This window comes from Pelodiscus sinensis, chromosome 5 (assembly GCF_052426305.1).
Source record: "Pelodiscus sinensis isolate ZL-2025 chromosome 5, ASM5242630v1, whole genome shotgun sequence".
Taxonomy (NCBI): Eukaryota; Metazoa; Chordata; order Testudines; family Trionychidae; genus Pelodiscus; species Pelodiscus sinensis.
This window is the reverse complement of record NC_143056.1, coordinates 67,070,803-67,087,061: the sequence shown is the minus strand read 5'-3', so window position 1 is coordinate 67,087,061 and position 16,259 is coordinate 67,070,803. Positions and strand designations below refer to the sequence as shown.

Genomic DNA, 16,259 nt, shown 5'->3' with positions numbered 1-16,259 from the left:
ATTGACAGCCTGTGTGAGACTAGCACATTCTATAAAATATCCTGTAAGCTACATTTATCTATTCTCTTAAGTTGAACTGTTATCTTAGAGAACCAAAATGACCTTATAAAATGTGCTTGCACAAAGCTTTTGTTGATTTTTCATATCTAATGATTATGTTGATTTTGCATTGCCTCATAGACCTCTCTTTATTTAGGGTTAGACTTCTGTAAAGAAAAGCTACTGGTAATATACTCTTGAATTTTAAGGCGCTGAATCTCGCAGTTGCATAGCTTTGTATTTGAGAATAATTTTATATTTTTGACTTACGGGTCTTATTTAGCAACAATATTTTTACACTAGCTTGTCTCTTAACAGCTAATTAGTACATGGAACTAGATTGTTTAATGCTATAGAACAACAGTGGCAGTTTGAGCTTTTGTTATAGACCGGTCTCCATATATACTGCAATTATACAGCTGCATTGTAATTATGACCATCTGGGGTTTCAAAGAGAGTCTTCTAAATATGAACCAAACATGACCCAGGCAGACTTTTACTTACTTTTGTAAATAGCCAAGAGTAGTTGTATAGAGAACTGTAATTTTTAAAAATAGTAAGTGCATCTTCCCTACCCTAAAGAACTTGTAACTGTAGATATGGCAAGTTATGGGTAACAAACAGTAAGGAATATGGAACAAGAAGACAAATTACAAATGGATACTTGGTTTATGTGCACTTTTTTGAGTTCTGGTTCAGATGGGTATTCACCATGGGTCCACGTGCTCCATGAACCCATGAATAGAAACTTGTGAATAGGAGTGTCCATTAGTCTGTGCCAGCACATTGTTTTCTTGTGCTTCAAAATGAGGGCACAAGGGGCAGAGCAGACTGACAGTCTCGCCAGTTCCTTTGTGCCACCTGTAGTTTAGGACAGAAACTTTTGTGCCATTAGCCATCTGGCTTCTGCTCTAGCGTTGATAATAGTTCTAGTTATTTTACTAATTAGTGCTTTTTAGATTGTATTTTGGTGGGAACTGGAAGAGTTTCCTCACTTTTATTCCCTGCTTCCCATCCAAGGTGCTTATGCCCAACGTCCTAGGCTTCAAGCCTTACCTTGCCCACCATTGAGTGTTCCTGATAAGCAATCAGCTGCCTCAAGAAATCTCACATCCTACTGAAGTGTGAGATCTGCCATACACTCTTACTTTCTACTATTTGTACTAGGCAGTCCTGGGAGTTCAGATTCCACAAGCACGTGATGGAGTTCTCCATGAGTCCTTTATCAGACCCATGCCCTTCCCACTTGCCACAGCATTGACCAGCATCTCCAATCAGTGCCTCTCCAGCACTGATGGGTCCCTCCAGCAGGTCTGAGATGTCAAAAGGAAGCATGAACATGATAGAGAAAGGTTATGTGAAGATGGACAAGTAGTCTCATAAGCCCTTGAAGTTGACATCAAGCCTTCCCCCCTCCCTTTTCACCCTTTTGGGACTGAATGAAACTCCATTCTCTGGGATAGATGGACCTGGAGCTCACACGGAGCAAGGGCTTGTGCTAATGGACCAGGAGCTTCCACAGTTCTGAAACAGAACTCAAAAGTATGTAAGGCCAGTAAAGAGTACTCAGCTTTGCACCAGTGGAATCACACCAACAACTGTGCCCAAGCCTTCCATGTCTTCAGATCAGGATTCCAAGAAGCTGCATCTATTTGACAAAAAATGCTTTTCCTTTGCTATCCTACTCTTCCATACTGCAATCTGCTTGGCGTCTGTATTGGAATACAACTTTCTCATGCCACTACAAAAAATCTCCCATTCAAGGGTAACAGCTTATTCAGTAAAGGAACTATGACAAATCACTCCACTCACTGTCCCTTGGAAAAGTACATCCCAGCCCCTCTCAGAAAATATTCTGAACTTCCATACACAGACAGCAGCCAGTGCCATACCACTCTGCCACCAAAAGGCCTGTGAGCCACCGAGAGAGCACCAAAAGGTGTACAATGAAGCAGATCCTGCTCCACCACCACAGTTCCCTCTCCAGACTCAACCCTTCTGACAGGGACAATCAGGATCAATCAACCAGTCCTCCCCCAACCCTTTTGGAGGCGATCTAGCCTATTTTCTTCCAATGTGGCACTGTTTAACTTTGGACGCATTGTCTTAGACAACATCTGCATGGGATACACCAGCGGATCTCAAACTTTTTGGGCTCTGGAGCCCTTTACATGTGTACAAATTTATGAGGCCCCCCCAGCATAATTGTATGTGTTGTACCTATCGATATTTACAGTTTGTCAACCTCGTGGAGCCCCTGGAGATGTCTCATGGAACCCTGAGGCTCTGCGGAGCACAGTTTGAGAAACACTGGGATATACCATTGAATTATTGTCTACCCCTTCTTCAACGTGTGCATTCTCCAGCCTTCTTCAGGGATTCCTCTTGTAAGGCATTCCCCAAACCGGTATTGGACTCTCTAATCCAACTAGAAACAATAGAATCGGTACCACCTCAACACAAAGGGAAAGGCTTTTACTTCAAATACGTCTTCATCCCCAAGAAGTGGGACTGGAGACCTATCCTGGACCTCAGACAGTTTTTTATATATGTTCATCACTCAGAGTTCAGGTCGATTACCCTGGTTGCTGTAATCTCCTCTTTGAACTAGAGCAACTGGTTTTAAGGACACTTGTTTTCACACAGAAATCTGCCAAGTACTCAAGAAATACCTGCATTTCATGGTGGACTCAAAGCATCTCTAGTACAAAGCAGTTTTGGGCTTTCATCAGCTCCAAGAGTTTTTACAAAGGTCATGACAGTAGTGTCACTATATATATGCAACCAGCTGCAGCATATGTTTCCCTGTCAAGATGAATGACTGTAACAAAGTGGTAACATTTTGTAATATTGTGAAGCTTATTTATGCCTCAGTTTCCTCTGTGGCATTGATATCCAATGATCTCCAGCTACATGTTAATTAGTGTATTGACATTCTTTCTTAACTTATTGAAATTTCTAGAATTTGAATTTATCGGAATTTGCAACAATTTCCAGTTTCTTGGAGAAACCATGGAGTCTTGCCGTACAGTTTGTTTAGCTTGCCACAGAATACAAGCATCCTTACTCCTAAAATCCTTTAGTGTGAGTAGAGCTCTTTTCCCTGTGGACCTCAGAGGTGTGTCCCGATGACTGGAGCCAGCAGAGATGGCCAGTGGTTATGGCACTGTTCTGGTACTAAATGTTCCATTCCCTGCTCAGCCACAGAGTTTCTGGATGAGCATGTGCATGTCACTCACCATCTGTATGCCTAAGTTCTCAGTCTTTGAAACAGGGATAGTAGCATTGCCCTGCTTCGTAGACATGTTGTGGGGAAAACCACATTAAACAAGCATTTATTCACTTCTGTGGTGAGCTTAGGTAAGTACCTAAAATGAATAGAGAGCAACAGACTCCTGGAAACATGCAAAGACCAAGGAGAACCAGGCTTTTACACACCTGTTAAATATGGAAAACTTATGTGATATGCCAAAGTCCCATATTTCTGACCAGTCAGTTTCTCACCACCTACAGTGGGGCATGCACTGGCATCTCTGTATACCTGATCTTCAGGCTGTAAATGTGGCAGTAGACTTGAGGAATGTAGGGAGTGGGGAAGAGGGATTGAAGAGCAGTGGCTCCCTGCCACATAATTTAGATATAATAAATTATCAACTATATTTACATCAGATAATCTATATCCACAGAACTTGTATCTTAACATTGACAACTGGACTGGTGCAAACTCACTAACCAAGTTTAGATTCCAGGTAGTATCCTGGAGGGTAGCCTATTACCAAATTCTGCAGCCACTCTCTCACAATTTTTTTTTTTTTTTTAAAGAAGTCAAGCCCTTATAATACTGCTGTTCAGGATCTTTTCTATGTGCTTTCTCTTGCAGATCTAGTTGCTGTCCTATGTCCTAAAGGCCCTCTTCGTATGTTGGTTGAAACAGCTCAAGAGAGAAATGAAACACTCTTCCCAGCGCTTGTTTACTCCTGTAAGTATCTTTTATTAAGGTTTTTAGATTTCTAATCTCCTGCCTGACCTTGAATAAAAGAGATGTAATCATACCCTTGACTTCCTTTCCTTTAATATGCTCTGTTGCATGTGCAGCTGGAGATCACAGTTCATTTCCTTAGGTCTTAATTCTTGGTTTGCTGTTGGCTCAGAACCCTGGAACCTGTTTCTTATCAGATATCCCAAGATAAAAACAGCACATGTTTTATTTTTAAATGAAAATGGAAAAAATAGTAAAGGATCCTGGTGTGGCCAAAACAGTGTCAGTAGAATGTAAATCAACCATGCTTAGGATAGGTTTTGATTCTATTTAGAAATATTTGTCCATTTGCAGGACTTGAACAGTCCCCTCGCCACAGGGAATGTAGATGCTTGTGTGGAGACTCTATATACAATGAATTCCTGCAAGCAGTAGATTTTCTTCAGACTTTTTAGAAGTATATTTCTAGCTTATAGTTGAGAGGAATAACCTGCTAAGAATGGTCTTGCTATTTTGTTTTGTGTGTGTGTGTCTGCCTCTGGTGTTGCTCAGTTTCAGCTGAAATTATTTGTGATTTTTGACACATTTGCAGACTAATTTTAACAAAAAAAACTTCTTTAAGGTAGATTCACAAAGTCTCTGGGGGACGGAGGGGTGCCCATTTTGTAACTTTTAGATCAAAGTTTAAAGCGCTCACCTAATACACGAGACTCCTGTGTTCAGTCTAGGGATGTGAAAGACTAGTCGACTGTCTGATAAGTAAAAGCCAATTGGCCGTTTCCTCCCCTCCCCCCCTTCTCCTTGCTGCATCTATCAGAAAGAAGCAGCAGGTGGAGGTGGGAGGCGAGGAGGAGTGGCTTCAGAGCAGCAGCTCTGTGTGGAGCCAGGGACTCCCCGCTGACCCCGGGTTCTGCATGGCGCTGCTGCTTTGAAACACCACGTGGAGCTGGCGCCAGCTGGGGACTCCAGCTGACCTCAGCTCCACATGGTGGCGCCGCTTTGAAATGCCGTGAGGAACCCCATGCAGCATTTCAAAGCAGCTACTCTGCATGGAGCCCAGGGTCAGCTGGGGACTCCCCCGCTGACCCCTGGCTCCACGCGGTGCTGCTGCTTTAAAACGCTGCAGCGATCAAGGGGCTAGTGGAGGACTCAATCATTCCCGCACTGGCCCAGTGCTCCCTGCATCACTTTCACCTTAGTGTAGCAACAACTGTAGGGTACTTCAAAGGAAAGTCGATGAAAATTGCATTGATTATTCAATTAGTCCGTTGTTCTAAATTTAACATCCCTAGTTCAGTCCCTCCCCCAGCCTGGGAACAGGAATTGGGATTTGAACTTGGGTCTTTTCTTCTCTCCTATCTAACTACCATAGGTTGTTACATTCTGGGATATTTTGGTGTGGTCTTTCTCAGTCTCCTGTTAAAACAGTTCCACCTTTTATAAATAATTATGCCTTTGAGCAATCATTTGAACTTGGATTTCCCATGTCCCAGGTGAGTCCCCAAACCACTGACACATAGAGTGATTCATTGTTTCTCTGTATGTTGCAATAACTACAGGCAGTCCCCGCGTTACGTACAAGATAGGGACTGTAGGTTTGTTCTTAAGTTGAATCTGTATGTAAGTCGGAACTGGCGTCCAGATTCAGCCGCTGCTGAAACTGATCAGTTTCAACAGCGGCTGAATCTGGACGCCAGTTCTGACGTACACACAGATTCAACTTAAAAACCCCAGGCATCACCAAGTCAGCTGCTGCTGAAACTGATCAGCGGCTGATTCCAGGAAGCCCAGGGCTGACTTGGGGACGCCTGGGGCAGAGCAGCTGGGGTGCTGCTGGGTTGGTCCAGTAGCGCCGCCGCTCCTCGGCGCTACTGGACCAACCCAGCAGCTCCCAAGCTGCTCTGCCCCAGGCGTCCTGATTCAGCCGCTGCTGAAACTGACCAGCAGTGGCTGAATCAGGACGCCTGGGGCAGAGCAGCTGGGGTGCTGCCGGGTTGGTCCAGTGGCGCCCAGAGCGGCGCTACGGGACCAACTGGCAGCGCCCCAGCTGCTGTACCACAGGTGTCCGGAGCAAAGCCGCAGAGCACGGGGACAGTGGGACAGCCCAGACGCGCCGTGGCTGTCCTGCTGCCCTCAGGCTCCGCAGCTTTGCTCTGCTTTGCTCCCCGTCTCCCTGGTCTGCAGACCAGGGGGACGGGGAGCAAAGCGGCGGAACACGCGGGCAGCGGACAGCCCAGACGCATCTGGGTTGTCCGCTGCCCACGTGCTCTGCCGCTTTGCTTCCTCTCCCTGGTCTGCTGGAGACCAGGGAGACGGCCCCGTTCGTAACTATGGATCCGACATAAGTCGGATCCGCATAACTCGGGGACTGCCTGTATTCAAATATTTTGTATAAAGTGGGACAGCTTCAACAGGAGAGAAGCCTTTCCCAGGATATCCTCTAATCTGGGCACTCTCCTGGGAGCATGGAAAGAGTCAAGATCAAGTCCCCACTCCATAGTAAGCAAATGGGGGAATTGAATCCCAGACCCACACACATTGTGTGAGAGTCCTAATCACTGAGCTATAAGTTACATGGTTGGGACCACAGTCTCTTCTGGCAGTTTTGTGAATCTGGCATTTAAAAATGCCCGGAAACAAACTTTTTGGGTTGAAATTCACCAGCATTTTCCCAAATTTTTAGATTTGCCTCAAGTAGAACCAAAGGGATCCATTATTCACCCAGCTCCACTAAACAACAGAAATGTAAAACTAGCACAAATCTGGTCACCTTTCACTGCTGCTCTTCACCAGCCTGGAAGCAGCTGTGAAATTGCAAAGAATCAACAAATTTTAGTTTGCAGCTGCTCAGAAAATCTCTGATTTGAAAAAGGAGGAGGAACAGAAACTAAAATGGCAGATGAAGGTGAAGTGCCTGGGACATCCACCTGCAGCAGCTAAGAATCTCTGCAAGTGTGGGAAGAGTTATTTCTCCCAGCAACCATATTTTAAACTGAAACTGATTTAAAAAAAAACCAACAAAACACAGCACCATAGTGGGATCCACCGTAGTAATAGCTTCCTCTCTCTCACCAGCAGCTGGGGCTGAGGCTAGACTTCCTACTGGAGAATTACACCAGTGGGGATTCCTGCTTACCTTGCCTATTGATCTATGGTTCATGGGAGCATATAGAACTTTTTAAGCACTGTTCAGTCATACTGGATACATTCAGATTATCTGGTCAAATCATTTACCCAGTCAGCTTTCTTGTTGTGTTGAAATATGTAAGATTCCGAACAATTAGGGGAGGCCCTGTGCTCTTGTGGAATTCCAGAGAGTCAGGAGTTGTCTTTTCCTAGTTCTGACATTAACTCTCTCTGGTCCTGGGCAGGTCATTTAATTTCTCTATTCCTCGGTTGTCTTATATAAAATGGGGCTGACACCTATCTTGAAGGGATGTTGTGAGGTGTTTTGTTTTGTTTTTGGGAAAAGAATGGTTTGAGACCATCTGAAAGGCTCTACAGCAGGCAAGCTATAACTACTTGGACAATTGAATGGAAGACAGTAGTTGTTAAAGGAGAACTGCATGTTTGTATCCAAGATTTAAAAAAAAAAAAGACCATTATTAAAGATCAGTGTGTTAAATGCTGGCTTGAAGTGCATGATAAATGCAGTTTATTACCTGGATATTGCCGTCCCAAATATAGAAAGGGGAGGGGTAGATGTGGTGATGTGCAACTCATCTGACACAGTGTTATCTGGAAACCTGACCTGCTAGATTATCCATCAATGACATTTTCCTTTTGTACTAGTTTTGGGATACTGTGATGTCCTGAAAACCTAGAAAATGTCATGTTAATTCAGAAAACACTTTATTAAAATGTCAGGCACAGTAGAAATGTTTAAAATTAACTGCTTAGGAGAGAAGAGGGTGGTGGAGTTAAGGAGAGCAGGGATTGATTTACCTGTCACTAGCCTAGCTCTCTTGTACTGGTAATATCCATCCAGAGCTGTCTCAGCCCTTATCTGTGTTCAAGGAGTGGAAATTAGAGCTGGGAAATAGCAAAGTTGAACTAAAAATAAAAATTTAAATTTAATTGTAAAAGACTAGAAGAATTGACCAGCCTTTTAAAAAGAAAAATAATTTCTATAGGTTTAGTTATCCGCACTACTGTGCAAACTTATGCCACTTCAATATCCATATAATTGGCCATTATACTGTACTTCCGATGAAAATGTGATTGCGTCTGTATAGGAGAATCATCAGTTCAGTTTTTCAATGTGTACTCTTAACAGTAAATTTTCTCCAAGGCAGCTGCAACTTGACTATTATTTTTGTGACATTATGACCTGTCTGTATCCAGTCAGATCTAGAAAATATATTGTAGCTGAAACAGATACTTGTCCCAACTATTAGTAAGCCTTTAATTATTTTAAAAGGAAGTAAAACTGCCTGTGACAGAAGATATTTGTAGCAAAAAAGTAGTAGAGAAATGATAGCCCAGTGCTGATAACAAATATTACAGGTCGGACCTCCCTTGTCCAGCACCCTCAGGACCTGAATGGTTCTGAACAAAAGAGTTTGCCGGATAAGGGGAGGTCAAGGCTCCACACTCAGCTGTAGGCACGGCTGCTGTGTGGGGCTGTGCTCCCTGCCACGCCAGCCCCAAACGGGGGAAGGCCCTGCTGCCTCCAGCCTCAGTAGAGGATGTATCCACCCACCTCACCCCCAGCCCTGTCCTGGGCTTCGCAACCAGCTAACTCTAACCCCGTCTAGGGCTGCGCTCCCCACTGTACCAGCCCCAGCTGGGGCTGTGCTCCTGGCTGCTGGTGCCGCTACCTCCAGCCCTGGCTAGAGCTGTGCTCCTTGCTGCCAGTCCTGGCCAGGACATTGCTCTCTACCGTGCCACCCTGCTGGAGTTGGATTGCCCTCCACCAGCCCAGCCTGGGCTGTGCTGCTGAATCTGGCCAGCCAGAGCTTTCTGGTCCAACAATATTCGTGGTCCTGCCGGAACAGAGAGTCCTGGATATTAGCGGTTCAAATCAACCTGTAGCACAGTTTGTCCTATGACATGTTTACCAGTGTGTTTTCTTTAATAGCAACGATGATATGGCTGGTGAATATGGCTGAGGAAGACCCAGAAGCCCAACGGAAAGCTCCCAAAAGTTCTGCTTATGATAAACAAGGTGAGGGTTTCTTTTGCATGCATGTTATCTTATTTGTAAAACATCTCCATGAAGAACTGTGTCCCTGCTTCCAATGGAGCTTTTTAAAGACACTTGTATGGATAGAGCAACAAATGGTCCTCCACTCAGAGTGAAATCCTCTCTAGAAATAATCTGTCTTGGCTGCAAATCATGTTTGTTTAATTTGCAATTAGTATCCTTGCAGCTATTCATGATTATGGAACTTGGGTTTCTATTTAAGAGACTTGTCTCAATGAGTACTGACTGAGCTCAGTTTAGTGCAGAGGATAGTTGTGAAAAGGCAAAATCCATGTGCAAGGAAAGTCAAAGTTTATAAAATGAGATTTTTAAAGACCAGAACCATGTTGAAGGGGCAGAATTTGATCAGATTTCCTGGTAATCCATCCAAAGATATTTCTCTGATTCGGAGTGGTTCAGTTTTCTTCCCTTCCCTAATGGTTCCTAGCCAGTGAGCATGTGGTGTAAAGCTATTGTCTCATTGGAGAGATGCAGAGACATTCTGCTTGACAACACATCCTCATGTTGTCATATCAGATCATGATATGTGGTGACATTTTACTGTAACATCACATTACATCAACACAACTAACTCACTTTAACTGGTTAAAAGATAGGAAACAAAGGTTAGAAATAAATTATCAATTTTCACAGTAAATAGGATGGTTCCCCCTTCTTTTCAACATGTATATAAATGATCTAGAAAAGAGGGTAGATTGTGATGTGGCTACATTTGCAGGCAGTACAAACTTAAAGTAGTTAAGTCCAAAACTGATTGAGAAGAGTTACAAAGAGATTGCACAAAACTGGGTGACTGGGCAACAAAAATAGCAGATGAAATTCACTGATAAGTGCAAAATAAGGCACATTGGAAAATGTAATACCATCTATATGTACAAAACGATGGGGTCTAAGGAGCTATTACCACTTAAGAAAAGGATATTAGAGTCCTTGTGGTGAGTTCTCTAGAAATATCAGCTCAATGTGCAGTGGCAGTCAAAAAAGCAAACACAAAGTTTGCGACCGTTAGAAAAGGGATAGATAGGACAGAAAATATCGTAATGCAACTTATAAATCCATGATATGACACCATACTTTAAATACTGCCTGCCATTCAGGTCACTATCTCAATAAAATCCATTAAATTGGCAAAAATACAGAGAAGGGCAACAAAATTATTAGCTTCCATATGAGGAGAAAAAGACTGGAACTTTTCCATTTAGAAAAGAGACAATTGAGCATGGACATGATAGAGGTCTATGAAAACCATGAATGTTGTGGAGAAAGTGAATGACAGTGTTAATTGCTCCTTCAGTTAGCTCAAGAACCAGGGTCCACCCAATGAAATTAGTAGGCAGTGATTCTAAAACTAACATAAGGAAGTCTTCATCACATCACATAAAGTCAACATTTGGATTTTGTTGTTAGAGGATGTTATGAAGACCAAAAATAGAACTGGGCTCAATAAAAAATTAGGCAGGATAGGTCTATCAGTGGCTATTTCCCAAGATTGTCAGGTATGCAAAACTGTGCTCTGGGCATCCCTAAACCTCTCACCACCAGAAGATGGGACTAGATCACTTGATAAATTGCCCCATTCTGTTTTTACCATCTGGCATTGGCCACTATCAAAAGACAGGATACTGGTCTAGATGGACCACTGGTCTGCCCCACTATAGCCATTCTTGTGTTATGCTAAAAGAGGTCCTTAGAACATCCCTGACAGGTGTTTTGTTTTAAAAACAGGTTAGATAACCTCCAGTGATAGGCATCTTGTAATCTCCCTTGGAAGCCTATTCTAGAGCTTAACCTAAAATCTGCATTAAATCCATCAGGGGACATGGAGAACAATTGACCACAGTCCTCTTCAAACATGTTAAGAGCTTTTACTAAGATTCTTATCAGGTCCCTTTCCTCAGTCTCCTTTTCTCTGGACTAAACATACCCTATTCATTTCAACCTTTCTTCATAGATCAGTTTTTCTAAACTTTTTTTTTTCATTTTTGCTGCTCTCTTCTGGACTCTCTCTAATTTGTCCACATCTTTCCTAAAATGTGGCACCTAAACTTGGACATAGTACTCCAGCTGAGGTCTCACAGGGGCTGGCTACAGGGGGACAGTTACCTTTCATGTCTTACTGTATTAACTAGAGTGTCATACGTTTATGGTAACCAGATGTCCCATTTTTAAAGGGGCCATTCTGTATTTAAACCCTCCTGCAGCTGACCCTATTTTTTTTAGAACAAATGGGACAATTGTCCATTTTTTTCTGTCTCTTCCCTCCCATCAGTATTGGTGAGTCCTACTGCTGGCCGAATCCTTGCTCACAGCTGCCTATCCACCATCAGTCAGTCAGGAGCGTCCAATGGCTGACGATGGGGGTGAGTGCGTAAGGCTGCTGGTTGGGCAAAGCTGCAGCATGTGAGGCCAAACACTCCCCCCGTTGGTCCATCAGTGAAGTCCCTGCTGTGAGCCAGCTTGTTCTCCCCATTTCATAGTCCTCTCCCTGCTGTGCCCGTTCATCCCTCTCCAGCCCCGCTGTTCCTCCATATGCCATCCCCAGCCCCTCAACATGCATCCCACTCTTGGTGTTGTGTGCGAAACCAGCCCCAGGTTGGATCCTTCAGCTCATCAAAAGCCTGGCTGGCAGGCTCCTTCCTCCCTGCATTACCCCTGCCTGGGCTGGCATCCGTGGAAAGCTCAAGAGCCTCTGGCCCAGGATGTTGGCCAGAAGGAACAAAGCTCTGCATGTGCCAAAGCCCTCACTAGTGCTGGCATGGGGAAGCCAGCTAAAGTGTGGAGTGGCAGGAAGGAAGCTATTTCTAGCCTGTTTGTGCCCTAACTCTGCAGGTCCCTGAGCAGGGCGCTTAGCACCCTGTAATAAGGTGCGACTCACTGCTGCTGTCTCCTGCTGGTCACTTGGGAATTAGCTCAGCTCTTTCCTGAGCGCCCCCTTCTGACCAGTGTTGCACTGCTGTTACCTACTTGTTAATGGCTTCATCACCTTACATTAGGACCCATAGAATCATAGAATCATAGAATAATAGGACTGGAAGGGACCTCGAGAGGTCATCGAGTCCAGCCCCCCGCCCTCAAGGCAGGATCAAGCTCCGTCTACACCATCCCTGACAGATGTCTATCTAACCTGTTCTTAAATATCTCCAGAGAGGGAGATTCCACCACCTCCCTTGGCAATTTATTCCAATATTTGACCACCCTGACAGTTAGGAATTTTTTCCTAATGTCCAATCTAAACCTCCCCTGCTGCACTTTAAGCCCATTACTCCTTGTCCTGTCCTCAGAAACCAAGAGGAACAAATTTTCGCCTTCCTCCTTGTGACACCCTTTTAGATATTTGAAAACCGCTATCATGTCCCCCCTTAATCTTCTTTTTTCCAAACTAAACAAGCCCAGTTCATGAAGCCTGGCTTCATAGGTCATGTTCTCTAAACCTTTAATCATTCTTGTCGCTCTTCTCTGTACCCTTTCCAATTTCTCCACATCTTTCTTGAAATGTGGCGCCCAGAACTGGACACAGTACTCCAGCTGAGGCCTAACTAGTGCAGAATAGAGCGGCAGAATGACTTCACGAGTTTTGCTTACAACACACCTGTTGATACAACCTAGAATCATATTTGCTTTTTTTGCAACAGCATCACACTGTTGACTCATATTCAACTTGTGGTCCACTATGACCCCTAGATCCCTTTCCGCCATGCTCCTTCCTAGACTGTCGCTTCCCATCTTGTATGTATGGAACTGATTGTTCCTTCCTAAGTGGAGCACTCTGCATTTCTCCTTATTAAACCTCATCCTGTTTACCTCTGACCATTTCTCTAACTTGCTAAGGTCATTTTGAATTATGTCCCTATCCTCCAAAGAAGTTGCAATCCCACCCAGTTTGGTATCATCTGCAAACTTAATAAGAGTACTCTCTATCCCAATATGTACATCATTGATGAAGATATTGAATAGTACGGGTCCCAAAACAGACCCTTGAGGAACTCCACTTGTTATCCCTTTCCAGCAGGATTTAGAACCGTTAACAACAACTCTCTGACTACGGTTATCCAGCCAATTATGCACCCACCTTATCGTGGCCCTATCTAAGTTATATTTGCCTAGTTTATCAATAAGAATATCATGCGAGACCGTATCAAATGCCTTACTAAAGTCTAGGTATATGACATCCACCGCTTCTCCCTTATCCACAAGGCTCGTTATCTTTTCAAAGAAAGCTATCAGATTAGTTTGGCATGACTTGTTCTTCACAAACCCATGCTGGCTATTCCCTATCACTTTATTACTTTCCAAGTGTTTGCATACGATTTCCTTAATTACCTGCTCCATTATCTTCCCTGGGACAGACGTTAAACTGACCGGTCTATAATTTCCTGGGTTGTTCTTATTCCCCTTTTTATAGATGGGCACAATATTTGCCCTTTTCCAGTCTTCTGGAATCTCCCCTGTCTGCCATGATTTTTCAAAGATCATAGCTAAAGGCTCAGATACCTCCTCTATCAGCTCCTTGAGTATCCTGGGATGCATTTCATCAGGACCTGGTGACTTGCTGACATCTAACTTTCCTAAGTGATTTTTAACTTGTTCTTTGTGTATCCTATCTTCTAAACTTACCCTCTCTCTGCTTGTATTCACTACGTTAGGCACACCTCCAGACTTCTCGGTGAAGACCGAAACAAAGAAGTCATTGAGCATCTCCGCCATTTCCAAGTTCCCTGTTACTGCTTCTCCCTCCTCGCTAAGCAGTGGGCCTACCCTGTCCTTGGTCTTCCTCTTGCTTTTAATGTATTTATAAAAGGTCTTCTTGTTTCCCTTTATGCCTGTAGCTAGTTTGATCTCATTTTGTGCCTTTGCCTTTCTAATCTTGCCCCTGCATTCCCGTGTTGCTTGCCTATATTCATCCTTTGTTAGTTGTCCTAGTTTCCATTTTTTATATGACTCCTTTTTTATTTTGAGATCATGCAAGATCTCCTTGTTAAGCCAAGCTGGTCTTTTGCCATATTTTCTATCTTTCCTACACAGCGGAATTGTTTGCTTTTGGGCCCTTAACAACGTCCCTTTGAAATACTTCCAACTCTCCTCAGTTGTTTTTCCCTTCAGTCTTGCTTCCCATGGGACCTTACCTACAAGTTCTCTGAGCTTATCAAAATCTGCCTTCCTGAAATCCATAACCTCAATTGTGGTGGTCTCCCTTCTACCTTTCCTTAAGATCATGAACTCTATTATTTCGTGATCACTGTCCCCTATACTGTCTTCCACTTTCAAGTTCTCAACTAGTTCCTCCCTATTTGTTAAAACCAAATCCAGAACAGCTTCTCCTCTGGTAGCTTTTTCAACCTTCTGAAACAGAAAGTTGTCTCCAATGCAGTCCAGAAACATGTCCCTCGCCAGTGTGTGGCACCCTTCCCTCAGGATACTGCTCTGCTGCAATGCCCCCCACACTCTGGGGTCCTCCCAACTCCCTATAACCACCTTGCCTCAGTGACCTGACTGATAAGTAGTCATCTAGCCTCTTACCTCAGGGGCAAACTGCAGTCTGAAAGGGCCACTCATCATAGGCAAAGGCATGTGGACCTTCTTCTTTCTCTTGCCCTGGCTGCCTCCCTGCAACCCAAGTACTCCTCAGACTCCTGTTGCTGGGCCTTGGCCTGGGATCGTTCAGGCTGGAGCATCCCTGCTCATCTGGACTTTCCCCAGTGCTGCTCTGTCCATAGTATCTATTCTAACAAGCAGCTAGGTCCTTCTCCCTCCAGAGCTGGAGCATGTGTCCCCAACTTAGGCAGCCATCTCTTTTATACAGCCCTTCTGGGTTCTGATTGGCTACCACAAGCCCACTCTTGATTGGCTCTTAGCCACAGCCCTCTCCCAGGGCTATTTTAACTTTTTTGTATTTTGGATCTGGGTGACCTCCCTGCTACATTCCCTCTTCACATGCTGTCCCTCACCCCATCCTCTAGGTGCACACCTCTGTTGAGCCACCTCTCTGGCCAGGTTCACTAAAGCCTCTACAGCCTGGTTTCCTGGGACCTAGTGCTCAATGCATCCTAAGGGCTTAACCCCTTCCTACCTATACTGTAACCAGGGAAGAGGAGATGGCTGGGTTATGGTGGTGGCCAGCAGCATCCTGGAAGTGTTAGCTGCCTTTCTACACTTTGTGGGCAGGAAGAGACAAGGTGCTTCTAGCCATGGGGCTATGGGAAGGAAGAGATGGTCTCTGGGAACAGGTTATCCCTGCTTTCTTCCACCTTCACCCCCATTCACCTGGAAGCAGCTCTCATCTCTTCCCTCCCACATAGTGCTTAAAGGCTGCTGCTGGCCACATTCTAATGTGAAACCTTACAGAAATCCAGGGGAGCCTGTGACCCTGTGTGCCCCCATATGTTGTTTTGAGAAGATGTTGCACCAGGTATCAGGTGAGATGGGCCCGTCCCAGGGGCCCAGCCAGACATAAGAACATAAAAATGGTCATACTGGGTCAGACCAAAGGTCCATCTAGCCCAATATCCTGTCTGCGAACAGTGGCCAATGGCAGATGCCCAGAGGGAGGGAATACAACAGGTAATCCTCACGTGATCCCTCCCCTGTCATCCATTTCCAGACAGAGGCCAGGGACACCATTCCTACCCATCCTGGCTAATAGCCATTGATGGACTTAACCTCCACGAATCTATCTAGCTCTTTTTGGAACCCTGTTAAAGTTCTAGTCTTTACCACATCCTTTGGCAAGGAGTTCCACAGTACGTTTCAAAGGGGCAGCTCAGTAGGAGCCTGGGATCAGCTGGAGTTCCCAGCGGACCCCGGGCAGCACTATCCCTTTGAAATGCTGCCACTGTGTTTCAAAAGGGCAGCGCAGCATATCCTGGGATCAGCTGGGGACTCCAGCTGATCCCTGGCTCCCACAGCACTGCCCCTTTGAAACGCCAATGCAGCATTTCAGAGAGGCAGTGCACATGATTAATTGTGATTAATTTTTTAATTGCTTGACAGCCCCACTTAAAAGATAAGATGGTAAAAAAAAAAAAAGACATCAGCTAC

The 16,259-nt window shown here is 44.6% G+C and overlaps 1 protein-coding gene across 6 annotated transcripts in view; it reads left to right on the top strand.

Annotated features, from left to right (window-relative positions):
• Nucleotides 1–16,259, top strand: part of PSEN1 (presenilin 1) — a 64,175-nt gene that overhangs the window by 35,089 nt on the left and 12,827 nt on the right. For all 6 annotated transcript variants that reach the window (XM_014576287.4, XM_014576283.4, XM_014576284.4 and 3 more), the window contains 2 exons: nucleotides 3,920–4,018; nucleotides 9,099–9,185. In XM_014576287.4, the coding sequence (XP_014431773.2) occupies nucleotides 3,920–4,018; nucleotides 9,099–9,185 (186 nt within the window). The remainder of the gene's footprint in view (nucleotides 1–3,919; nucleotides 4,019–9,098; nucleotides 9,186–16,259) is intronic.